The sequence below is a fragment of the Hypomesus nipponensis genome, chromosome 12, assembly GCF_054491055.1.
Source record: "Hypomesus nipponensis isolate SF chromosome 12, ASM5449105v1, whole genome shotgun sequence".
Taxonomy (NCBI): Eukaryota; Metazoa; Chordata; class Actinopteri; order Osmeriformes; family Osmeridae; genus Hypomesus; species Hypomesus nipponensis.
In genome coordinates, this window is record NC_140372.1 from 6,447,132 (window position 1) to 6,474,201 (window position 27,070).

At 43.8% G+C, this 27,070-nt stretch overlaps 2 protein-coding genes across 4 annotated transcripts in view; one reads left to right on the top strand and one right to left on the bottom strand.

Annotated features, from left to right (window-relative positions):
• Positions 1–2,795: 2,795 nt before the first annotated feature.
• The window catches only part of LOC146260810 (uncharacterized), a 45,168-nt gene continuing 20,893 nt past the window's right edge, over positions 2,796–27,070 (bottom strand). The window contains exons 2-9 of one of the 2 annotated variants that reach the window (XM_084667474.1): positions 13,121–13,201; positions 6,062–6,143; positions 5,682–5,791; positions 5,363–5,461; positions 4,910–5,106; positions 4,634–4,691; positions 4,478–4,540; positions 2,796–4,002 (exon numbers count right to left, since the gene is read on the bottom strand). In XM_084667474.1, coding sequence (XP_084523600.1) covers positions 2,932–4,002; positions 4,478–4,540; positions 4,634–4,691; positions 4,910–5,106; positions 5,363–5,461; positions 5,682–5,791; positions 6,062–6,122 — 1,659 coding nt within the window. In that variant the 5' untranslated portion in view covers positions 6,123–6,143; positions 13,121–13,201 and the 3' untranslated portion in view covers positions 2,796–2,931. Of the gene's footprint in view, positions 4,003–4,477; positions 4,541–4,633; positions 4,692–4,909; positions 5,107–5,362; positions 5,462–5,681; positions 5,792–6,061; positions 6,144–6,273; positions 6,622–13,120; positions 13,202–27,070 lie in introns of those variants that run through there. The other variant, XM_084667473.1, reaches the window with a different exon arrangement.
• Positions 9,463–27,070, top strand: part of LOC146260811 (filamin A-interacting protein 1-like) — a 39,237-nt gene continuing 21,629 nt past the window's right edge. Inside the window, exons 1-4 of one of the 2 annotated variants that reach the window (XM_084667472.1) lie at positions 9,463–10,020; positions 23,085–23,403; positions 24,384–24,557; positions 24,643–24,821. In XM_084667472.1, coding sequence (XP_084523598.1) covers positions 23,095–23,403; positions 24,384–24,557; positions 24,643–24,821 — 662 coding nt within the window. In that variant the 5' untranslated portion in view covers positions 9,463–10,020; positions 23,085–23,094. The remainder of the gene's footprint in view (positions 10,021–23,084; positions 23,404–24,383; positions 24,558–24,642; positions 24,822–27,070) is intronic. The other variant, XM_084667470.1, reaches the window with a different exon arrangement.

Consider the following 27,070-nt stretch of genomic DNA (forward strand, 5'->3'; position numbering starts at 1 on the left):
TTTGGCATTTTCTGAATTCTCCTCAACACATCTGAACCAATAGACCAATAGTGCAATGGATTTTAAAATCTACAGACACAAAAAATGTGGCATTTTAGTCAGTTATGTTCTTGCATGTAAAAACATGGACACTGTTATACTTTCACACTAAATCAAAGGAATGAAAAGGCTGTAAAATCCATTAAAGGACGTGTTTGACATTCGGGTTTTGTCCTAGGCAACCCCTGTTCTACAAGCCTGTTACCCTCTGAACACCATTCCTACAGGCCTTGTAAATGTAAAGGTCTTCTGCTCTCATACAAAGACAACAGCCTCACACAAAGTTCACGCCCCCCTGACCTCCATGAACGCATTCACCCCATCCACATCGTGCGTTCACCTAGCTCAGTATTATAGAGCACAACCAACACTGGTCACACACACACACACCCCAACCTGCCGGAAAGCGTCTAATAAAAAATAAAAAAACAGTATGTCTCCTAACTAAACGTGTGTTATATCGCAGAACACATACGTTCACTAACCCTTCACAGTACTGGCATTTGTTAAACACACTTAGAAAGAAGAATAGTCTGAAAGGGCCCATAACTCTGATGGAGAGCATGATTCTTGCAAACTGTAGAATACAGAGCCATGAAACACTGAAACTTCTGATCACATGTAGGAAAGCCAGCTCCCATGCAGACAGTGTGTAAATGTTTAGTCTAACGTGTTTTATTTTCACACTCTTCCTTGCTGTTCCTGTCTGCCAACACTTAGTGAAGCTGCTCAAACGCTTGTTTTGCCGCCCTCCCTCCCCATGTCTGTCTTTTCCAAATGGCTTCTCTCTTTGAGGGCATTCCACATGAAGTAGCAAAACAAATGACTTCAGTGCTCCGCTGTGTGCTCTCTTTGCACAGACGAAGAACAATCCACAGTGGCCCGGGTCCTCAAACAGGCTTTGACTACCTCACCAAGGGGACATGTCAGTTCACTGTGGATCATGAGAAATACGCCGCTACAATGAAAGGTCATCATTCTACTATTGTTAACATTTATTAAAAAAATTAAAAATTGTGGGCTTCATATGCATCATATGGATCCAAATGTTGGTTTCTGATTTATTCACAGCGCAACATTCTACGCAAATCAACCTAGATCGGTGGTCAACCATTCTAAAGCAGCTGAACATCAAAAGAGGACAATCCTGGGCAGCACTCTCTGGATCAGGATCTGTAGAGGACTTGGCATCAAGCTGGAGAGGCTGGTTTCACACTTCGGTTCCACAGCATGGAGAGGACTTGCTCACAGGACAGCACTGACATGCTTTTGCCCAGTCAGACTTGGCAACGTTACCGGGCACATGTGCCACAGTTTCACATACTGTTCACTCCAGCTCATTCACTCAGTGATATAGTATGATGGGGTTTGACTCGGAGCAACGGGAGAGGACTGCTTTGCTCTTGCATCCAAAATAAACAGACTAACATTACTGGAGCATACATGTGGATTTGGGTAACTAGCGTGTCGAGTTATGGAAAATATTTGGCTCTCAGTCTTTGACATCTGCTGCTAAAACAGAGCCGTCCTAAGGTCATGGGCCGACTCGAGGTCCAGCACATTGCCCTCTGGTGGCATAAAAAGCAACAGTTTCTAAACATTTCAAAATTAAAGATAGAGAACACTAATGATGAGACGGGGCTTTTGAGCCCTGAAGAACGTGCACATGGAATGTGTTACTCATAGACAACAGTCACTCATATCGAATGTTTTTTTTTGGCTGCTCACATTATCTTCTGTATGCAGGAAATCAGCCCTAAATAAGCACTGACAGAGAACAGTTAATAAAGGAAAACAAAGTGGTCAGTTTTACAATTTTCAATTGAATAATTTTCATTTTTAATACCAAGTACCGTGGTGTTCAGTGAGGTACAGGCGTCATTTAAAATTGCTTGAACTCAGGAACAAGTCCCCTTGCCTGAAAGGAGAGACTAAAACAATTTCAGCATAACCTCTGTCCACATTTTCTTGGCATGTGATGTTCAATGTCTCAGTGCATTCAGTCTATAAAGATCTTATTTCTTAAATTGACGTATTTGAGGTAAATGCACTCATGCTCAGATAGACTGTCTGAGCATTCATTGGCAAAGATACTTTGAGCTACTTAAAAAGCAATTTCAAATAAAAACGTTTTGAGCAGGAGCTTTGATTATATACAGATTTCACTTGTGTTTGAGTACTCTTGAAACTGATACCAGTGAGTGTGAAATCATAAAACCATGCAAACAATAATGATGGCCCTATCTTACCATCTGAGGCCACAGTGTTGCAGGAAGAACCGAGTTTACTGCACTACCTATCCATAGATAGATAGAACAAGGTGATATATGTATACATCTTTTGACCCAGGAAAAGGGCTTTTGGAGCTTCAGAGGTAGAAGGCAAGGTCTCATCCCCAGACCTTCTGCCAGGGAGGATCACTTCAAGGATCACTTTGGCTGCCTCTTCTACAAAGGCTGTGTGCGCGCGCATGTGCGTGTGAGTGTGTGATGACTGTGGGACAGCACAGCGCAGCTGTCCAATAAAGATGTCAAATGAAACATTGGGGGGTCTGGAGCCAAAGTTAGGTTAAACAGTCCTATGTTGAATCTCTTTGTGGAACAATGTCTCACAGTACACAATAGACAACATGTCTCTACAAAAACCAAGAAGGCTCATTTTAAAAGATGTGATATGGCACATTTGGTCCACAAGGTAAAGAAAGCTTTTCAACTCTTAACAAATCTACTTGTTATATTAAAACCATTTTTAATAAGAATTCCAACAAAACAACCACTAATCTTCATATTTTACTTTATTAATAACAAAACTTTAACCCTGTGCATGTAGTCTATAATTGATTCTACACAAGTCAGTAAAAAAAAACTAAAACAAATCCTTTTCATTCAGTATTCATTTTACAGTGGTGATTTTGCTTGCAATTCTCTTTGAGCGTCTGACTCCATCAGCGGGAACCAGTCCTGCTGCACCCTTCATGCCTGTGGCAGACTTTGGCGCTTGAACCTTGGGTTTGGTTGAAGCTTGCGAAGCCTCTGGTGGTTTTGATCCCTCATCCGCCTTTCTGGTCTTCCTGAGCACTTTGGAGGTCTTTGCTGGGCTGATGCTGAGTTGAACAATTTCCTGACTCTGTAAGTGTACAGTACTTTCCTTAAAGTGTACAGCATTTGACCTGCTTTGAACATCTTGAACAGTGGTGACTTTGCTGGCAATTTTTTGGGAGCTTTTAAGTGTGGCTGCTTTGGCCACACCTTGTGTGCGCTCCATGTTAGTGGAAGCTTTTGGTGCTTGAACCTTGGGTTTGGTTGAAGCTTGTGAACCCTCTGATTGGGTTTTCTTCTTTTTCTTCTCTGACACCTTTGCAGCTTTTGTTGTGCTATGTGTGCCTTGCAATGTAACCTGGGAATTTCCTTTTCCACCATCTTCAGTTGACTCTTGGCCTTTGAATGTGCTACGTGTGGTTTTTACAGTCTGTGAAACCACCCCGGAAGTTGACTGCTCCCCTCTCTTTTTATTATTCTTGGGTATTTTTGAAGTGCTCCCTTGTGTAGTAGAGGCATGTGCAATTTCCCCACTCTCCTCATATTTGACAGTTTTGAGGCCTTTAAGGGAATCCACTTTGCTTTTATCACGTAGTGAATGTGCCTCCACAGCTTTCTTTTTGGTCTGTCTGAATCCTTTGGGGGCTTTCACATGATTGGTGGAGATTTGCAACACTTCCTGTGAGTTCGCGTTTGGTTCATTGCCAGTAGACTTGGGGCCTTCAGAGGCCTTCCGTTTGATTTGAGTGACTTGGAGAACCTTTGATCTGGACTGTTCATCAACCTTCTTCTTAATCCTTTCCGGAACTTTCCTTTTCACAGGTGTAACTTGCAACACCTCCTGGTTCACCACGTTCACCTTAGCTTCTGGTTTTTCCAAGGCTTTGAGAATGTTCACTTCGGCTTTAAAAGTACGCGTAGTCTCCTGTGAAGTCATACAGATGTTTCTCGTTGTATTCCCATTGGAGTAAAAGCGTGTATTTGAAGTTTTAAAACCGAGCCATCTAGTAGACGTAAACTCCGCTGCAAAATATTCTACCTTGGTTAATCTTATTTGTATTTTTACTGCTGCTGCTTTTTCTACAGGTACACTTGCACTTAGAGATTTATGTTGTTTAAATTGTAACTTGCTTAACTACATGCTCTTATGGTTCTTCCCTTTGGCACTTATTTTTTGGTTGTTCACAATGTGTGCTTCTTGTTTTGGCTACCCACAATGCTTTGGGGCTATCTTGTTGTTATTATCAGTGACTTATGCACTTTGTAAAGCTATCTCATGGAAGTCGCTTTGGATAAAAGCGTCTGCTAAATGAATAAATATAAATGTAACTTTGCCGCAAACTAACCAGCAAGCTAAGCAGCTTCAGTGAGAATCTTAAAACCACAGAACTAAAACTCACCTCTGTTTCTTCCAGTTGGGATTGCAGGATGGATAGTTCTTTCATAAGCCAACTTATGCGTGTCTAAAGGGAAGATAAAGGAGATTAAAGGAGAAGGGATTTGCGGCAGTTAGGCACATGAAGTAAATTCAGTGAGGTTGGAATTTCGAATGTCACCTGTTTTTCGAATGTTCTTTGCTCTAGATTTTCGGCCTCTATAAGCTCTTCTTTAGCTCTAAAAGCGTAGAGTAAGTAATTAGGGTCTGATGGGGAAAGAAACTTTTGAACAAACAATAATGAAAGGCCTGACGAGTAAAAAGGTTCTCTCTTCTAACCAGTGTCAGGTAAAACAGAAAATAAATCTGTTTATCTGAAAATAAATCAGCATAAAGCAGTATATATGTTTTCAAATGGTCAAATTAATTATATTAAGTATTAATGAATAAAAAAAACCTTAGTTCCAGGGCTTTGGTCAGTTTTTCCTCCAGCTCTGTAATCTCGGTCATCTCCTCTTGTAGGACAATTTGAACATCTGTAGTCTTTATCTGGGCAAAAAGAGACTTGGGGTCGAGGTCGTTCATGTCAGCCATGCTGCCCTTACTGGAGAGGAACTCTTTACCAAGCTCAAGCAACTGCTCACAGGGAAGGAGCTGAAATGTAACAGAACGCAAAGTCATCAAAAGCTCAAAACATTTGATTTCAGATCTAAACAGGCCAAGGTCAAGAACTGTTGTCATGCTTCTGTTGAACGTATGCATTAGGGGAGGGAGAATATTGACATGACACAACCATTCTGATTATAAAAATCATCATCATCATCATCATCAAAGTATTTCAGAGGGTTCTGAGTTACACGCACTAGTGTTTAACTAAGTGAGGAATAGACATTCAACACTGATGAGGCACCTTGTTTAGGTTGTCTTGCATTTCCACACTGAAGGCAATAGACAAGTCCCTGGCTTTAATCTCGTCTTTCAGCAGCTTCTGTTTCTCCTCCAGCTCCTCCTGTGACAAGATAGCACCTTGCTTCGTAATGTCTTCATTTTACGTAGTATGATGCAGATCAAGCCATTCAAATTAGGCCTACATGAAGCAAACACTGATCCACAAAACCATACACAAAAGGTTTTGAACTTCCACCCCAAGAAATGCACATTTAATTTGATGAAGATTGGATTCTAAATAAGTACGGTAACAATCTGTATGATGCCAATAGGCATTTTACCTTTAATTTGTTTACTTTTTTTTCCTCCTTCATCGTTTTGATAAAGTTCAGGTCTGCTGGGGTCCACTGGTAGCCAACCATGCCTCTTATCAACAAGTTAGGGTCCTCTCCTGATGCAAAACAGTGCAGGCTGAAAACGTTGTTTTGCTGACATGGAAGTTTAGGGATAGGATAGCCTACCAATCTTTTAACATATTAAACCTAAAAAGGTTTTTGAGGGTATCCTATGATGGAATTAACAACAATTTTTCATTGGACAACTAACCTCAGTAGATTTTTTAAAAAAATTATGAAAAAAAAAACAATTGAAAAATAATTGATCACATTTGACAGTTGATCAGTAAATCGGTGGCTGTACTTGCTACAGACAACACCCTCACTTGAATACTCAACGCAAGACTCCTTGTCTTGTGGGTTCACGAGGTTGTAGGCAGGAGACATCTCTCTGTTGGGTGGTGCGTTCTAGGGAGAACAAGGCATTGGACACGTTTAGCTCACTTTTGTGGCCCTCGTCATAATTATTACATTAGGCTATTACATTTTACATCAGTTAATTTGAAAGTAAAGCTCCAAACATGTAACTATGGGCTACCTTTTCGCGTGTTTCCAGCATTTCAAATGTGGAGTCTAATTGATGCTTTGGGTTCTGACCGGCCTTGAGGTTAAGCCTGGATTTAATTACATCGTCCATTGGAGTGGAGTTTAACAACAATGTCCGTGACACCTCCGAAGCTGGAGGAGTTCGTTCCAGTTGTCGCCCTGATGGAAATACGTTTGATTTCTTCAAGAATTCCACTGACGGAGAGATTTTCGATGTGATTTCTCTTTTATTTGCGCCAACCGTGTACTGTGATAAATTCATATCGGATTGGTGTAAATTTGACTCAAAATGCCATCTACGTATAAACATAAATCTATCGTCGACAATGATGAGTGACAATGCGTACGTCTGATTGTCGTCAATTTAACACCTGCTGTTGCTCTACGTGTAACGCAGCAGGTGCAACGCCTGTGACCAGTGCATTTTTGTAATTCAACCAAACTTATTGAACTGCATTTTAGTTTTTGTAATATTTTTATGTAGATGTAAATTAATTGAATATGCTATTGTACTTTCAGTTCATTGAGTCAACAAGGAGTGTGCCATGATCCAAGCGTTCGTGGGGTAACCTTACTTTTAGTAGCATCTACACACCAGCAGGTGGAGCCAAACTATGATACTCATTTATTTTTAGGATGTAGGGCCATTCTCCAAATGTAACGATATGATAACAGCAAATACATAGACTATAGTAAAGTCTCATGTACCGTGGTGACAGATATTTTAATAGAGGTAGTCAGACTTGACATTTATGATTCAGCTGACCTAGGCCTTAGCGAACATGTTTTATTTTTAGTGCAATATTCATTTTAGGCTGTAGTATTCAAGATAGATTATGTTGAAAGAACTCAAAAGGCTAATTTGATAGTCAAGCTAAACAGACAGCTATCTTTAAACCTCATTTTGCAGGGCTCGGCACATGCTAAGGAAGCTCCAGGAACGCAAGACGATAGTGAATGCTGAGTCATAAATAATTCTGTTTTTACACTGTCAATGTCAATCACACTGAAGCGAGGGGTGGGAGAAGAGGAAGGGAAGGTCTGTCAGTGAAGAGGAGGGGACAGGGGGGAAGGTGGGAGGGCATTGGCCTGTAAATCTGAGGTTTATGACTTTGCCTTGCAGTGAGCATTTAGGGGAGGAAGGTGTTTCATATAAATTCTGCATCTCAGCCAACATTTTTGTCTTCAGTGGGAATAAGTGTTTCTTTTTATGACTACAATGTCGCAGATCTATAGACGTAGATTTACAGCACACACAGACACATTTATAGACAGACACACAAATACACAAGCACACACTGCCAAACTTGACTCAAGACGCTGGCTTCAGTGTACGAGGTGGTTGTGATGTGTAGAAGTGAGTTTAGGGGGTAAATGTAGCCTAAGTTGTTTACATTTGTTTAACTCACCCCTCAGAAGCACTGGAAACCTGCACTTTTGGTAGATCGATCTTATTGGTAGATTGTTGGAAGGGGAGCTGGGTTTAGCAGTGCTTATGAGAGCTGGTTATCCAGGGACAGACCAAAAAAAAAAAAAAGTTACACACACGGACATGTGCATGTGTGTGTGTGTGATACGGAGAGAGTGCTTCCTGCGTATTGAAAAGGCTGCAAATTTAAAGGGTTGTCTGGCAGCTAGCCAACAGCAAAAGCCACTTAGCGAACATCATTCTTGGAGGGCAAAGAGATGACTCTCTACACAACAATCGCTAAGTGATGGTCCAAAATAAAGTATGGTAGAGAGAAGGTCATTCAGAAAGCCCTGTGGATTTCTTGATAATAAAATAAAAAATACATCTTATTTTTCTGCCCCTGGGCAAGGTGGAAAGTTATACCCATGTTATCCTCTACTTTTATATTCTTATCTTAAAATAAAAATAAAATAAAAAATAAAACACAAACAGCCACATCCATCACTCTGTGAACTGCAGAGGATGTGAAATGGCATTGCAGTCTGCTGTAGGCCTAAATAAACCAGGAACCTAATACCCATCCCTCTCAAAATGGCTGACATAGCTGTACTGTAGCTGTCAATAAGGTCCATCAGTGCTGGCATCCGGCATTCAACATCCTCCTGTGGCTAAGCCTTATTCATCAGGCCTCAGCTGAAGGGCAGCTATGAGCGAGTCATACCTGAGAGAGGCCAGGGAAGTCTGACTTCTCGGTGACGTGGGATTCTCAAAGCAGCAGGAGAGCCACCAAGACAAGTGCCCTCTTTCACCTCTATCAATCTCACTCTGAAACCGACCATGTACGTATCCATGACAGCCTAAAGTGTCTTCAAACAGAAGTGTGTGTGTGTGTGTACACGTACAGATTGTTCACAACTCTGTGGGGATATAGCTTCAGAAATGATTAATCACAAATCCTTTTTTTTCTTCCCCACAGTCTAATTAAACCAGGAGTACAGTATAGTACAAAGTGAAGTGGTGGAACTTCATGTTACCCTGAGAAGGACAAGGACAACAGTTGCCTTTGACAGCCCACAAACACAAGCTCAAACCTGTCTCTATGACAACGCAGGTCTTGTGGTAAATATGAGGGCGGGGGGGGGGGGGGGTCTATAGCAGGGGTTCTACTGCTGACCCCAGAGCAGGAGTTTGTGAAGCACACCTCGCTATGTGTTTCTGAGAAGATTTATGAGTGTATGTCAAGGAGAGGGTCCAGTGACAGCAGGGGACACTCGTCCTGACGCAATGGAAGTCTCACACACAGACAAACCCACATGCAGGCATGTGTCTGCAGGCGCAAATGCAAATACACATGTGGGTAGAGACACAGTGAACACATAGGATGCATTTCATAAGCGTAATGTCCATGCTGTATAGCTCTCTCTCTCTCTCTCTCTCTCTCTCTCTCTCTCTCTCTCTCTCTCTCTGTTTCTCCCCCTCTGTTTCTCTCTCTCTCTCTCTCTCTCTCTGTTTCTCCCCCTCTGTCTCTCTCCTTTCCTACTAGGGAACAGTCCCAGACTCCCAAGGGCTGTGTCCACTGACTGAGCCATCTAGCTAAAGCTGTGTGTGTGTGTGTGTGTGTTTTTGAGGCAGCAGGAGTGAGGTGTCAGGGGGAGGGGGTGGGTTATTTTTAGCAGAGAGGGGCTGATATCTGCATGCCAGGTCCTGTCCTATCCCTCCCTCCTTCCTTCACCCTCTCTGGTCATCTCTTGCTCCACTCTTCTGTTCAATCCCTCCGTTGGCACTATTGTAATCTCAGCTCTTTCCCTCATCTTTCTCTCTCTGTCTTGCCCTTACCTCTCCTTTTCTCTCTCTCATTCCTCTCTCTCTTTCTGTTTCTACCCATCAGTCTCTCTTTTTCTGTCAGTTTTTTTCCTCTTCACGTCTGTCTCTCTCTCTTTCTCTCTCTCTCTCTCTCTCTCTCTCTCTCTCTCTCTCTCTCTCTCTCTCTCTCTCTCTCTCTCTGTCTCACACACACACACACACACAGGCACGTTTCCCCATCTCCGGTGAGAACCAACCGGGGAGCCATCCAGCACACACACACATCCTCCCACCCCCATCCACCTGGATCGTACAGAGAAGCATGCTGAGGACACGACAGATCTGACTTCTCACCGGGGAAGGAAGGAGGCGACGGACGGCAGAGGACGTCTCACACTGGATATCATTTCTTCTCTGCTGGCAGAGACCTTAGCAACACTGACGCGGCACAAGTCTTAGCGGAAGAAGCAGACAGAGCAATAACTGCGGTCTGGACTTAAGCTTCGTGGCTCAGCACTCACGAAGGTAAGACTATCGTGAGGATTGTACTTTTATATTTGTATTAATTATAGCACACACACACACACAAATGCACCCCCAGCTATCGGCATTCTGTAATTTTGCATGCACGGTTATAGAAACATACAATAACCCCCCTGCGTATCGCTCAGATTGTGCAAAGTCAGACGAGCCGTCAGTCAGTGATGAGACGAAGGAGCTGTGTGATGATGAGGCAAATCTACTCTATCTAGCCACAAACAGATCCATGGCATGTTGCACACATCTAGACAGCAAATGCAATTTTCTGCAGTAGTACCACATGAGTCCCTTGCAAGTGCGTAAATGCAATGCCTGTCCACTCACAGTAAGTGGCTTTTCTGCGTAAACCTCTGTAACATCTGTGACTAAAGCATTCGCTTGCTGTAACATACATCAGGTGCAGGAAAGACATATGAGGGGGCAGGGTAAGAGCTTGCACAGATATACAGCAATCACGCAGTCCTCTTAGCTGATTGTATGGGAAGGTATACATGGAAAGCTTGGTGAAATGGGCTGTGAGATGGATCCTAATGCATCATACTGCATTATCATCTGCTGTCTTACTGTTGCTGGCTGCGGCAGTCCAGATGATGCAAATGAATTGCAATGCATAACTAGGTAAGACATGAACTGATTGAGATTTGAGCCAAATGACTGCTACTGTACTTTACATCAGTTGACAAAGGGTGTTTGTCATGCATGTAAACTTCCAGTTCCAGTGGTATAGTTCCAGCCGCTCCAGGGATCAATCTCCTTAGTCCTGCATGCTCATATCTACACACCACTGAAAGACAGCAGGCTATAATGCACCAGCCACCGATCCCTGGTTGCATTCATCGGTTACATTTACAGACATCGCACATAGTTATTGGGCAGAGAAGCTGAGCGTATTGATTGCAGGGTATTTCCAAAGGGCATCCTGTCCAGAAAGCCCTGAGAGTCCTGTCGAGAGGGGGGGGGGGGGTGCCTCCTCCAGTTACAGGGCCTCCACCCTCTGCTAGTTCAGTAATGACTGCACCATGGGAAAGAGAGGAAGAGGAGGAAAGGGCTGCTTGGTTCCTGCTCCAAGCCTTGCTGTAGCCTGTTTCAATCAAACTTCAAATGTGCTATTGTCAGAAGGTGTTGACTAATGCACTTACAGGCGACCTGACCAGCCCATCCAAGGTGGTGGATGTTGATCTCTTTCTGGGTTGCTGAGACCCTCTCACTGCAAGTTGTCTCAGGTCCATCCCTGTCTCAGTCCTCACCCACCTAAACGACTTGTTCACCCTCTTGTGACATGCTCCAATGTAATCTGTCCTTTAATCCTTCTTCTGTAAGTAAACATTTAGACTGACAGAAGGAGACCAAGCCCATGCTCCAGACTTTTAAAAGGCTTTGGACCAAAGAAGAGCAGTTGATAGTCCAAGTGTCGGGCTAATCTCTTTAGCGCAAGCACTGGAGCGTGGAGAGCCCCCCTGAGCTGTCTGCCTCAGAGAGGCAGGAGCGGCCCTGTGGGGGGGGCTGTCTGTTCTGGGTGAAGGCGCTGTAGATCTCTGGGAGGGTGTAAAGGGATGTGTATGAACTATACAATCGTCTGTCGCATCAGAAGTTATTTCATTCGGATCATTTAACAGATATTTACCGATCAAAACTGTCTTTAAAAAATATATATTTCAGCATGACTCCCACGCAAGTATCAGTCTACACCTCCTTGTGCTGGAACTTAGATTAGAATGATCAGTTATATCATAGCATGTGAGGAAAGGTGTCGGATTGAGTGTACAGTAGAAAATACCTCCAACAGAGGCCTTCCCAGATCATGGAATCTTACCAAAATGAATATTCCCTGTACAGTAAAAACTAACAGTGAGTTTTAAAAGTCTGAGTGTGACCAATTTACTAGAAGAAGCTTAACAGGAAACACGTTGGACAGCACTCATACTGGAGCAATCAGACTAGAGGTGACTCCCTCATTTGGCCGATGTGAAGCCATGTCAGCACTGAGAACCTGATCATCATCATTCTGTCCCATTAACATGTGGTGGTGGGCCATGACCCCCGATACCAGCCAAGGCTCCATTAACTCGCCTCCCTTTTAGCTCATGCCAGGCCCTGTCAAAGTTTTCAGAGAACAGATGTTTCAAAACTCCTGTAAAGTAACCTATTGACACGTGGCTGGAAAGTGACGACCACCCCAACACTTTACAGAGAGCTCCATCAAAACAAGCCGGAGAGTGAAGTTGGACCAGGGATGGTTGACCAAAAATGGTGGGCCAAAACATGGGTTTCAATAATGTTTGTTTATCGTCCGAGTGGCCAAAGAGGAGTCAGGGGGCGGAGCCATCCAGCGAGAGTGACAGCGGGTGTTGAGTTGAGGCTGACGTTGACCAGTGCAAAGTACATAGAATGCACATGGCGTTCCCCAAAGAGGGGCAGTGGGGCCAGAGTCGGTTTTAGACCAGGGGATCCAGTTTCCTCACAAAATACCAATGGTGGGGCTCTGGGAAAAGAACTCTATAAATATCAGATCCTGGGTCAAATTCTATTTGCAAATACCGCCAAATACTTTGGGTGCACTTGATGACATTAACCCAGTACATTGAAGTTAATCAAACCATCCAAAAGGTACTAGTTCTGTTCTAAATCTAATCCAATACTTTAATACTTTGATTTGATGCTTTTGATCCAAGTACCGTATCTAACCCAGGTCTGAAAAACACTATTGCGAGAATATTTCATTACCACCACTCACAGAATCTGCCTGCCTGCCTGCCACGAAACTGTGATTCTCAGTAAAACGATTGTGAGTTTGATGTTAATCCTATTGCTGTAATGTTTGGATGCTTAACTCTAGTGACTAAAGTGATTAACTGTGTGAGTTGTAAAGATGAGTGTATACCAATGTCAGAGGCCATTGCAGTGTGGCCAACTGCCCCTATGTCTCTCTCCATAACATTAAATGTAGTAAGTGAATGACGGCCAGTCGCTGCATACAATATACCCATGCCCAGAGTGATTCATGGAGTGTGTGCAGCATTCAAAACTCAACAGCAAAATGAAAGGGCCTCCGTTTAATGTAGGAAAGAGCCAGAGGAATTCTAACCTGGGTGTTTCACAGCCCTTTGAATCCCCTGCAGTATGAAGCTGTCAGAGGGAGCTGGATGGACTGCTGAAGCCAGTGTACCTGCTGGGGAACAAACCTCTGGTTAGGTCAAATAAGAAATACCAAAATTAGGGTGGGAAATTTTAGGCTTTCCAAATATCCTCTGCAACACACAAACACCCTCAATCACACATATATTTTACACTCTACAATATGAGTTATAACCAGGAGGTCTGATTGAACTAAACGTTCCTGTTTTTTTTCACATTGGGGAGTTAGACATTAAAAGTGAAACAGGCAAATTAAGTTTTTGTTTTTGATAAAGGTACAGTGGATGTTCTACAACAGGAATCTTTCAGGATGTGATGGCATGGTACTGTGCCATGTCATACGGTTATGATGGTTATTATAATACCTGATATGCCAATAGGAGATTGATTCAAATACTTTTATTGTAGTGTTTGGCAACCTTGTCAGCATTCTCAAAGTAGCCTACAGTCAACATCTGATTTGCTAACCCTTGGTGAATTAAGGGTTACAATATTGTAGAACATGCAACCTTTCACCATCCTCTAAAGCCTGGAGAATGTTCTATTTAGGCTATGTATTCTCAGCTTGGGTTGTGAAATTCCTAAAATGCACAACATGATTAGATAAGACTGCACAGGTGCTAGCTCACTGCTAAATAAGTGCCGGTAAAGGGTAGAGGTCGCTAAGGGAAGGAGAGATATAGAGGGAGAGGGAGAGAGAGAGAGCTGAATATATAAATATATAGAGAGAGAGACAAAGAGAGAGGGAGAGATGAGTTGTTAAAATGTCCCCTATTGTCCCATCAGCCCCATTGTTGTCCCTGTGTGGTTTTGTGTCGCTAGGGACCCTCTCTAACAGTGACAGTAGGCTTAACAAGTCCACATGGCCTTTTTGCAAGTCTAGCATTCCTCAAATGACAGGGGCAATTATCCGTCTATTTTCTGCCCCTCTACCCTCTCTTCTTCCACCCTATACTTTCTACACCCTGTACCCTGAACCTTGGTTTGCTCTCATTATTTAAAACTGCTGACATATGTACAGCACTTTGGGTGGTGGAGTGGGATTCATGTAGGGTCAGGGTGGGCCGGATTGGATCTGGGTTAAAGAGGGTTGGGGAAAGGTGAAGACCTGGAGAGCAAGGAAAAAGGCACATGGAGGAGGGAGGTTTGAAAGTCTGTCACAGTGAAACAAACTGTTTTGCCTAAATTAGATGAGAGATCTTTCATCAACATTTTCATCTCAGGTACTCTGTAAATGTGGACATTTTTGCTGTGTAAGTTCAGATCTCCTGATGATAGTGTTAATCAATAATAGTAAGTGGTTGTAAAGAGCCAAACCACTCTCTTTTTAGATCAATGAGGAGGCGCCCATTGATTCATCGAGTGCCACGGGGAAATCATTGGTCCCCCTATATGACCCTGACAGCTGGTCAATGGTCTGAAACTGTGTTACCTCAACTTGACGTGTTGTCGAAGCAAATTCCCTGCAGTCTCGTGTAAACAACCCATGGTAATGCTACATCCTCAGTGTGACCCTAGCACACCAGACAGGAAGGCAACCTGACAGAAAGACAACCAGATACTATCGATTGACAGAGACAGAGAGACACCTGGCCTAGAAAGGCCTGCTGCTTGCGTAGAGATAATCTGATAAACTGGTGATAAAACCACCATATGCGGTTCTTGGTGTGGCGCTAAGCAATTAGTTTGATTAAAGTCAATACTAATAGATTAAGACATTGGCCACCTCACTATTACACAAACATATAAACACACAAACACGAACACACAATCACACAGAATGTTGCACAAGAGAAAGCTTAATGGAGGTCACAAAGTACAGTACACCCCCTGTGTCTGTGTCTGGCTGTCTCTCCCTTCACTACAGCACAGTGGATAGAGTGACCCCTAATTATAGCTACAGGTCCGTTGGCCGGCGAGCGGCGTGGATTACAGGGCGATCATCCGAACTCAAGCCCGGGCGCATAAACACAGCAGAGGAATGTGGAGAGGGGGGGGGGGGCGGGAGTGGGGGAAGGGGGGGCGGGGGGGGGGGCGGATCAGCACGGTGGAGGCTTAATAAGGGCAACGCAGACAGCAAGCCCAGCTAGGGCCCACTCCCCTACGGACCTGCTGACCATATCAGCAGCGACGGCCACAGCTATGTGTGTGTGTGTGTGTGTGTGTGTGTGTGTGTGTGTGTGGTGGGGGGGGGGCAGGGGGGTGAAACTGGGAAACGACTTGACAGCATACAGAATGAAGCATATATGGCCACCAAACTACGTTATAGACTACATAGTAATAAACATATGTTCATCAAATTAGTGCTTTCTCTGTAAGATTCATGTTTCATAGCTGCATTGCAGGATTTATTTTGTCCAGTGTGTTGTTTTCCTTTTTGTCCTGTAGAGGGCACCATCCTAAAATTTGTGAGACTTTTTGCACCAACTCTAAGCCATATGATTCCTGGATTCTAATATTCTTGAAATAAAAATACTGCTGTAAAAATACACACACACACTTTAAATTGAGTGTGGCTAAAAGAGTCTCCTACTATGCTGTAGTAACCAAAATACCTCACACAGTCTAGATTTGGTAAACCTTGTATTAGCCAGTGAAATATTAGTAGGATATATTAGTATTAGTGTTTGTTGCAAATTTACAATCTTAAAATTAAAAAGAGTACCTGTTCCTTATTTTAGCATTGCTGTGCCTGAACTCTTGAAAGGATTCAAAAGTATACTTGTGAGGATGCAAGGCAGTGAAAGTGATGAAATGAAGAATGGCACTATGGAGATGGATCACCATTGAGACAAGACTGTGACAACCCAACCTGATTGACCAACCTTCTGTTTATTGTACCCTCTAACCCCCTAATCTGACCCTGTAATCTCACCCTGTCAGACCTCCGTCACAGCAGCATCAAGGTGACATGGATGCAGTGAGACAGTTTGCCAAGTAGCTAGCTGTCAGGGACATGGCTGGCTGGTCAGCTAGTAAGCATCTTTGGAATTTTCCTTCTTGCTCATGGAAATCTTGCCATAGTAGCTAGTAGACTGCTACATTTAGTGCATAGAGTTGTGTTGAGTAATGGTGAACTTTATGAGGAATTGTGTTTTCTCACTAGAATACAATGTTATGAACATGACTTTTAACAGTTTTCATGTGGGGCTTGCTCCTCACTCTCTCCAGCCACTTTCACCTAGCAACAAAGAGTGTTGTTGAGGCGTACTGTAACATAATGGGCTTTTTCAGTCTCTGTGTGAACATTGAGGCGATTCTTACCCAAAAGGTGTCAAATTGCTGCCACCTAGATCACTGACAGAGGCAGCCATTACACAGCATTCTTCAGACAGACCCTAATGGGACTTTTGCCTATCGTTTTGAAACAATAGGACTTGCAGCAAGTCCACAAGGAGCAACAGTACAGTAGGAATGTGTACGGTATGTCTGATACAGGACGAAGAGACTTTCACCTCGCTTGGGAGTCTATGGGTGCAAAACGATCAGTCTTCCATAGAGGCCCTCGCGGTGACAGGCCTTCCCCACTATTCACACGACGGCAATGGGCCCCTGTCTGGGCCTGCCACACCAGCCTCTCACCCTTTACCTTATATTCCCTTAACACATGCTCCATGCTAAGTCAGTCCCAACATCTGGGACAGCACTCTAGGCAGCAGGCCTCTCTCCTCAGACAGACGATCGCTGGACTCGGATGTCAGCAGCGTGATTTGAAAGCAGAAGCTGGTGTGACTATCTGACAGCTCTTGGCCTCATACACGGTCTCCCCCCCAGGCTTCTCATGCTCCTCATTATCACTTGCAAAAGGGAAATATTACAGTCTGGTGCTGAAGATGATCCTTTGCTGCCTTGCCCTGCCAAATGAGGAAACTGGATAGTTGGTATCAAATACGGTTTTACTGTACAGTAGATGGACATAGCCACACATGGAGCCGGGCCAGCCACAGACTCATACACGAGCACATGCGCGCACACGCACATGCGCTTAAACATAAGCAAACTCATTGAAACATGCATATACTGTTCACAGACATACACACATTTCTTCCCCACATTCCATCTTGCTCATAAACCATCGTATTAGACTTCAGCATCTGGATTAGACAATGACGTCATGTGATAGAAGACTCTCCATGGCAACACCTCAACACAAGCAGAAGCATTTTGATAGAGAGCCAATTCTCTACTATTGAACCTTTATTGTGAGTGTGTGTGTGTGTGTCTGTGTGTGTGCGTGCGTGTACTCTGTAAAAGAAAATGAAACTGAACAGAAAAGGAAAATGGAAGACTAATAGAAAGGTAAAAAAAGAAAAAGTGAAGGACAAAGACGTGAAGTTCCTGAAAATCTTTACAGTTGAAACCTTTTTGCAGCGTGTACCTGGCAGGTAAAGTCCACACTCAAACTGGTTGTTCTTCCTGGTTTACCTCCCTGAGGGGAAGTGGCCCCATTGTCCCCCTGTCAGCGGTTCAGGTTATTAGAGAGAGCTCAGAGATTTAAAACAGATTGATCTGTTTGCTTTGGCTGAGTACGTGGGAGGGGATTTGTATCCCTCAATGCTGAATGTGTTTGCATGTGTTTGGTTGCAAGTCTTCTCCTCTTTCTCTTCTCTTTCTAATGCTGTGTTGCCCTCCCTCTCTTTCTCTCTCTCTCTCTTTCTCTCTCTCTCTCTCTTTCTCGGTCTCACTCATCGTTCTTTCTTTCTCTCTTTTTCTCTGTTCTTTCTCTCTCACAACCTAAATTCACGACCCTCAATCTAAAGGCCGTGTGACCTTCTTGAACCCCAAAGCTAACTTTTCTATGAATGAGTAATCAAGGATTTAATTGTGTCACTGAGCCCCGCAAAGCGTACTGAGGCACTTTCTAGCATGTCTGAAAGTGCTTAATGTACATGCATGCATGCTTGTTTGGACGTGACTGTACATTGTGTCCAGTCTCTCTCTCTTCTTGACAATAATTAGCCTTCCACCACAAAAGCCACAATGAGCCACCGTTGTCATATTCCTCAGGGACATACTTTGTAGTTGAACTAATAGCTCCAGTTTGGCCTGGTCGGGCCAGTCTCAAACATCCCTCCTTCACTTTCTTAGGAGTTACAGTTGTGTCCCAGGCAGAGACTTTCTATACCTCAGAGCAATGGAATTCCCAAATGAGTTCTCTGTTGTTTTACAGTTTGGGACTAATGTACCAGGAAACTCTCGGACGGTTTTATAGCCCGCCGTCCACCTCCTGAGGGAGCCAAGATCGCTGCCCGTTACCACGGTGATCATACCGCTGTTTGTAAACAACTCTCCCCTTGGCCTGGCGACGGGAAAGCACGAGGCTCCTGACTGAGAGACTTGGCTGAAGATGTTCTCGTTTCTGTTGAGGTGTTTATGGCAGGCCTACAGATGAACTACCAGCAACCGATCAAGTGATGATGTACTAACTATTCCACAAGTAATTTGTTGTTAAAAATATTATTGAAAAAAAAATGATCGTGTCCTTGGTCTTTCACTGTCAGTTCACATGACACTGACAGTAAAGGTGCAATTTGAAGTGTAGTCTACTGTACTCCATTAGTTGTGCAGTATCGGGAAACACACAAACCCCCCCAACACACACACAGCAAAGGACAGTCCTGGGTCAAGGTTCTGGTGTGAAATATTTGAGGAAAGTGATAAAGGTAAGACATGGAGAGGGGCTGATGCAGTGGTGATTGATGACGCTGAAGTAGGGCATGACAAGGTGTCATCTACGCATTTGCTGCCAGAAACCCGCTGTGTCAACATGTTGCACTGACACTGGAGCAGCAGCAGTTCAGAATTGTACGTCTTGTTTTAAACTTAGTTCAACTTTAATTGTATTTGCTCAAATGGATCAGATTATTTCAGAGTTGTTCCTGTGCGTTCATGTGTTTGGCTAGTTGCATGCATGTGTGTGTGTGTGTTTGTATGTGTATGGGTAATTGTTTCTCTGTGCAGGCAGAAGTCAGACTGAAGAAAAATATCGCATGGTGATGTGTTAGGAACGATAAATGACGAGCACAAAACAACCCCTTCAAATAAGCACAGGGGAATACTCCTTCTGGTATTTGCAGCAGAAAAAAAATCTATTCAGTAATACGTATGTGATAGCTGTCATAAATCACGGAACAAAAAGTGATCTACGATTACGCAGTCTGACAACGGATATGATCTTTCTTCTGTTCGCGCTTGCATTCAGGCTGCTTGCATTCAGGCTGCTTGCATTCAGGCTGCTTGCATTCAGGCTGCTTGCATTCAGGCTGCTTGCACAATGCTCTGAGCTTGAAAAGCTAGTGTAGATCTGGGTGGGGAGAGTATGTAAGATAATCTTGTTTAACATTCAGTGCCATTATGTGTATTGTTCTCACTCTAACAGTGTCTCAGGAGACAACGACTATGTGAGAAGAGTGTTACATTAAATCATATTGACAATGTACATTGTTTTTTGATAAGGTAATATTAGCGTTGAACTGTTGTGCAACCCTGGGGGTTTTAATAGTGTCAAATGTTGACAAATCTAATTTTGTGTATGTGTGTTTGTGTGTGTTTGGTTATATGTTTGCGTCATTTTGACAAGAACTGACTTTCCTCTCCTCCGCCTTTCTCTTTTAACTTCTCTCAGTCATATTGACAGGGTCGTGATATGGGCTCCAAGAATTTGAACTGTATTTTAGCAGTTACGTGGATGTGCGTCAGTGTGTGTGTGTGTGTCTGTGAACTTTCATCTTTGTGTGTTTGTCTGTGTGTTTATGCACGTGTGTATATTTGTTAGTGTTCAAGTGGAAAAACAGTGGAAAAGTTAACTGTTGGAAGCACACCTGCATCCTCACCTTTCGACCCGTCCCTTTTAACAACCTCCCCCTCCCTTGGCCTTCCAGCACACACACGTGAAGTGAAGTCATCACCGTAAAGGACTCTGCATTCTGGTACTGCAAACACCCCCTTTGACAGCCCAGGACTCCTGCTAAGAAAGACCTCATACATTACAGTTGCTATAGTATCTATAGCATAGCACTAACAAGGAGAATAGCCATCTTATCCAGCCACAGAATAAATTATTAGAGAAATTGGAAGAGAGAAAGAGAACAAGGCGTCATTGGAAGGGTCAGGCGCCTTTGACAGTCTTTGTTCCACTGGGTAAGGCTGGGTCCAGCCTGTCTCTCCGCCAGGTCCCTGACCTCATAACCAGGCTGGAGCACAGCGGATCCTTATGAATCCATAACCACACAGTCCTCATCCTCCCCTGGGTGGCTAACCCACTTCCCTATGAGCTGTCACAGATAATCTCATTACTGAGTGATGAAATCTTTAGCAGCGGTGGTGGAATGTTAAGAGCTATGACATTTCGATTGTTGGTAAAAACGGCAGATAATCAAGTAAACACAATGTGCTGTGCATACTGTGTTTGTGTGTGTTTTGGTGTGAGACAGAAATGTGTTTTAATCATAAGGTTGCAGATAGTAAATAAGTTGTGAACCGAAAGGTGGGTGTGAGATATGTGCCTTCTAATATTATTCTGAAGCAATATAATTTCCTAAAACATGCAGGAGCATGAAAAAATGACTATATTGCGTGTGTACAATGTAGTCCTGTGAGCCAAAAACAAAGGCTAATCCCTTGAAATGGTATGAGCGGCTGTTCATCATTAGATCACCTTTTGGCACAGATCCGTGATCACATTACTACACAGAAGAAGGGGCCTGATCCAGTCAGTTTGAAAATGACATATGACGCTTGGTTGTTGAGATTAGTGAGAGATCACAGTGAAGTCATCGTTAGTCAAATTGGCACACAAACTCATTCATTTAAAGAGTAAGAGTGTAGGGTAAGGTGATATTTGACCTTATCTGGTTTCAAAATGGGAAGGATGTTGTGGGGTTTTTGTGACTGTGTATATAAGCGTGGCTTAATGAATTTCTACATGGGTTATGGGTGGGATAGAAATCACAGAGAAATAATCCTTGATAAAGTTACTTTAGATATTTTTTTATATTGTTTGGTGTAAATAGTCTTTGTGTCTTGCTTTGTGTTCTTTGTGCTTTTAACATTGTTAACCCCTCTGACTCCCTATGTTACTAATGCCCTGCTCTGTTTAACCTGCTTGTTTTTGTTGTTGCTTTTTTCCTGTATGTTGTTGCCCGCTGTGGTTGGGTGCCGTTCTGTTTTTTAACTTGATTTTTATTTCATAGCCCCCTTCCCCTCTCCCTCAAAAAGCTTCTGCTTTTTGCCAGGCCATCACTGAAAATAAGAATTTGTTCTTAATGATTCTGCCTGGTTAAATAAAGGTTAAATAAAATAAATAAAATACATTTCCAAGCATGTATGTTTTTATATGCCCTGTTCATCAGGGGAGGCAGTTTTCGGATTAATTTAACACCATGATGGGCACATCAACATCCTCCTTAGCATCCCGTTGCTAAGACTATCTAAGGTCCAAGTAACCAGCTTGCTAATTGGCTGCTTGTTTATTGGCAAATTCCTCCTCACACCTTTTTTGACTACTCAAAAAACCAAATGTACTCTGCGAGAAACTATGTGCACATGGCACAATCAGAGCTGATGTTTTAGTGTTATTTTTGGAGAATACAACCGAGAAGACACTCTGGAAATGTCCAAACATCATCCCTCAAAGTTAGCTTACATTCCACGGCATGTCTGAATTCACAGACCTTCTGAACGTCACACTTTTTTTGCATGAAAGAATTACAAGGGAACAGTGGTTGAAGCTGAGAACCTTCAAACAAAGCCTGTCATGCTGTTGGTAGCTACAATAGCCTACTTTTTGTGTTTGTAAACCCTATAGAGAAACCTGTCTCAGTTCTTGTAAAGTCCGTCTGAACCTATTACATTTTCCAGCGAGTTTTCAATTGACTCCTGGAACAGGTTTGTCTTAAGAACTGTCAAACTCAACACTGACCAGTGGTGTTAGCCCTTGGCAGTGTTTGGTCTCCAAACACTGAGCTTTGTCTAAGAAATCAGTGCTAAATGAAGACATACACAGGGCGCTATGGTAAACTTAAATCAACTTTCTTTCAGTTTCCCACAATGCTTTACAGGACTGGATGACATGTCTGAGACTGAAGACATTGCACTTCACAGAGATATTGTGTATACACAGACTCCCCCACAGGGGTTCAGGCTGTGTGCGTGTAAAGTTGAACAACCTCACTTGAAACCTGGATCCTTGAATAGCCATAGCCATCTCACAAAGACTAGCATACAGTCTGTGAGTAATAACCATGTCTCGTCAGGGTCTGAACTTGTCGGGTTGTTCTATTGCAAAACTTTACTCATCAGCAGAGAGACTGACAATGGCTTCTTGGAGGTCGGGCCTCAATACGTTTTTCCTGAGAATCGGCATTGTGATACCGTGAGCAAACACTTACGGATTTGGCTTTCTATGCCTGGAGCCCAGATCTGAGAGTTGATCACTAGAGCTAGTCTCAAACTGTTGGGATGACATCATGCTTGAATCATTCCGTTTTTTGCCGCCAATGTACATATGCAATCACCCAGCCATCCTTCTTACTCATAAACTGTCAGAAAGGCCCACTAATACAACTCATGCCGATATAAATCACCGGGGGTGATTTTCATCAGCTCAAACACAAAGACAAAAGAGATTTTTGTTTAGTATTCACTTTCAACATTCTCTTTGTATTTTACACAGTAAATCATAAATTACAGCATGAAAAGAGTGGTTGGCTGTCCTAACTCACACAACTTAATCATTGTCATGAGTGACTAAACCTCTCTACATACAATGCTTGGGTGAACAGCACCACAGGCTAAACACATCACACACACCACACACATCACACACTCTGCCATTCATAGTCCAGCTGTCTCCCATCCCGATCCCAGCCCTGAGGCGCACACATTCACCACATCCCTGCCTGTCGCCCCCACAGGTAAACAAAGATGCGTTCCCGTAGCAACAGCCTGGAGGACGTGGCGAAGGCCAAGCTGGCGCAGCAGCCCACGTGCTCCCGGAGACGGGCCGCAGAGCGGGAGGAGCCGTCGGGCCGCGCGGGGGGGCGGGCGAGGCACCGTGAGCCGCCCGACGACACGGGAACCGTCCAGGGGAATCACAAGAGCGGGCGTGGCAGCGCCAGCAGCAGCGCTGGAGGCAACACAACCCAGAAGGAGAAGATGGCGAGCGGGAAGGGCAGGGACCTCTCTCGTGATGACCTCCTGTTCCTCCTCAGCATGCTGGAGGGAGAGCTGCAGGTGAGGTGGGAGGTGGAGACTAATAGTTTGGAGGCAGTCAGGGAGATACAGCTTGTAGAGTAGATGTATCTGGCCTGAAAGGAGTGGTTGTACAGTGGATCTGGCTAAAGAGGTCATTGTGTAAATAGATGTACTGGATGGAGAAGAAGGCAGGACCTGTGTTGAAGGAAAATTAGCAGAGAATAGTTTTTCAGAAAACCTTATCGTACTGAGATTATATTTTGTTGACTGACATACCTAGAAGATCAGAAACAAAAGTTGGACTGGGCAGCGGGTTCATTTGGCATTGGCTCCACAGGCCTGGCCAACTAGGTCAGGCCTTGTCTGTGATAGAGGTGCATCAGGCAGTGACTTGTCTGGGCAAAGGCCTTCTCCTGGTAACAGACAGACAACAGGTGGGGAGTGTTCCGACATCAGGCACCGGGGGCACCCCCCCCACCCACGGTGATGGATGGTGCACACATCCGTAACACAGAGGCCTATAAAAAGAGATGAACCGGGGAGATGAACCTATTAAAAGAAAACAGCACATCTACAGCCTTTTATGAATCCTCAGACTTGAGGCCCCAAATCCTTTCCGCAGACGGCCGAGTCACGGTGACCTTGGCTGCAGGAGTGGAACGCCACTCACTACCGTGGCTTTTTGATAGAGTGTGACCAGGGGCGGCTGGATGGTTGGTGGGATAGAGGGATGGAAGGACAGAGGGATGGAAGGACAGAGGGATGGAAAGACAGAGGGATGAATGGATTGAGGGATGGTCTGGAGGCCCTGGACATTGTTCTTTAGTCTAAACATTAATTTAACAAAATCTGAAACAGAGGTTGGTGGTGGTCTGAAAATAAAACTTGCACAAACATTTGACCAAAACCACTGGGGTAAGAAATATCTAATCGTGAAATAGACATATGTTCCTTCATTCCGTTTAGTTCACATGTACATTAAGATCAATTTACTAGGCTTGACTCTCCTCCACTCGCAGGCCAGAGATGAGGTGATCACCGTGCTGAAGGCTGAGAAGATCGACCTGGCTCTGCTTGAGGCCAAATATGGCTTTGTCACTCCACAGAAAGTGCTTCAAGCGCTACAGAGAGACGGCATCCAGGGCAAGGTAGACGTCTTCGAGGAGGACATCTATGAGAAGCCCATGGCTGAGGTACAACCGCTCCGAGTAATGTTGACCGTTTCCCCCCCAACGGTCTTTTGTCCTTCATTCAAACCCCTTTGATGTTTGTCCTCAGCTGGACAAGCTGGTGGAGAAGCAGAGGGAGACTCACAGGCGCATGTTGGAGCAGCTCCTGATGGCAGAGCAGTCCCACAAGCAGGCGCTCTACAAGCTGGACGACGAGAAGAGCAACCACGGGGAGTTCATGAGGAAGAGCGACGAGTTCACCAACCTGCTGGAGCAGGAGCGAGAGAGGTCGGTCTAAATCTCAGAAACAGGAGCTTAAAGCAAAGTTTGATTAATCATCAGATGCTATAGAACCGTCTCTGGATGACTTTCAATAAAGACCTACCTTGAGGAAGATTGACGAGTACACCAACTTGCTGGGGCAGGAGCGAGAGAGGTCGGTACCGTAGGCTGTCCTGGTGGTGATTGTGATTTTAGTGGTGCCGAAAAGAGGTTGGCGCACATCGTGATTTATGGTGATTGTCAAGGTAGTTCAACTATACTGCTTGGCTGTTTGTAAATCATAGCAACATTATCAATAACTTGATGTTATAACTTCAAGTTTTCAATCTTTGCTAAAATATACTACCACTTAGTGCCAAGTCTCAGAAGTAAGATGTCAAACAATTATTTTCTTTGTCTAAATCTCAGAAACAGGAGCTTACGTAAAGCAAAGTTTGATTAATCATCAAATACTATAGAACAGTCTCTGGATGGCTTCACTAGAAATACCTACTTTGAAAATGAGCTAACTTCAGTTCTGTTGAAACATGTTACCCTGAAGCAAAGGAACTACAGTTTATAAGAAGTCTTTAGTTTCTAGCTTCAAAGAACCTTCAAAAAATTATGAAACAACAGCTGCCGAGCATCACAAGAAATGGACGACAGTGTTACGATGATTGCAAGCAACAAATCCAAATCATTTAATTTATTTGAACAGAGGTACAGACTGTTACCCTGTTATAATTGTGAAATAGTTCACCCATGACCCACTCTTGGACAGGAAATGTGACTTTTGTTGGCTGGACAAAACAGCTGGAACATAACTTGGCCTAAAGACTTGGCCCAGAATGAAACTGCCCTGTGTCGTTGTTATAGCAGTGTTTCACTAAAGCTTCCACAAACACATACTCTGGCCTAGTCTAGGGGCTCAAATATGAATGTCTTTATTAGGCAGAAGCATTGGAAGTATTGAGTCAAAGGGGAAGCGAACGCTGACACCCAAACAACGAGCGATAAGGGAATAAGAAATGAAATTTGAGGAAATGTCCTTCAGTGTAAATTGGTGTGAACCTGAATGGATGGTACTGTTCGTGCAGGTCGGTTACAGTAATGTCATAGGTAATCTAATTATGTTTGATCAAGAATCTTGACAGGGTGGAAAGACAGTTGAACAAAGTTGGTGTGAAGTCCGGCATCTACAGCTGAGGTATGAAAGAGTTCTCCCTGCTGCCTCCGCTACTTCACACACTTGCCAAACCCCCCTCAGGCTCACAGGGTACAGATCACTGGCAGATAACCAACAGAAGTGGTCTGTGTCTGATGGCATCATTATCTGTGCTGCGTTGGCGCACAGTATTATTTGGCTTAATAGTGGTGAGGAGGATGAGGGCCTGCGCTCCATCACTGAGCATGTCAGGAAGGAGAGGCCGCCATGAAAAACAATCTTCTGTCCACGGTCATGTTAATTATCCCGTGAGCAAAAGCGAAAGATTTATATGGGGTGAAAAAAGGCAAGGAATACAATGACTTGGAGAAGCATTAATTATAGCTCGTGTTCAACAAGTTGTCAGGTTGTCATGGAAACGGACAGATCTTCTTCTTTTTTTTGTGCATGGAGGCTACAAGTCTGCCAGAGGACATTTGGCTGCAGTGGACACGGTGTGTGTGTGTGTGTGTGTGTGTGTGTGTGTGTGTGTGGGGGGGGGGGTTATGTGTGCGTGTGTGTCTGAATGAGTGTGAAAACAAGTTTCTGTATTTGAAAGAAGGAGTGAGAGAACAAATGAGCTGTGCTGAAGGTTTCTCTACATCTGCCATCGTCATCAATCTCTGCTCAGGGACTCTGCTCCATGTTTGTCTAACAGAAAGCTACGTTACATCAGCAGGGTAAATGTGTGTTTCTTAGGGTGTTCTTTTACTTCTTCTAATCCCAGGTTGTTTGTCTAGACAATCCTCTGAAGAGAGATTAGCCTTTTCATTGGTCTAATCTAGGTAATGAAGAGTTATGCTTTACCATTTCATGCTATCAAATATCCCTGTGTCTGTGACCTTTAAGGGTTTTTGGGAGTTTTTATGTAGGCTCAGTGTAGCAAAGCTGGCAGCTGTCATGGGAGGACGTACAGTGTTTAGTGTCTCGTTTCCTTGTTCAAAATCAGCAAAGTAGGGCACTGCTTGATCATTTTAAATCTTATGAAATCGGTTGGATGTCAACCAACATGGAACCTCATAATGTCTTTTTTAGGGATTAAATTGAGCTGAATTTAACAGAAGTAGATACT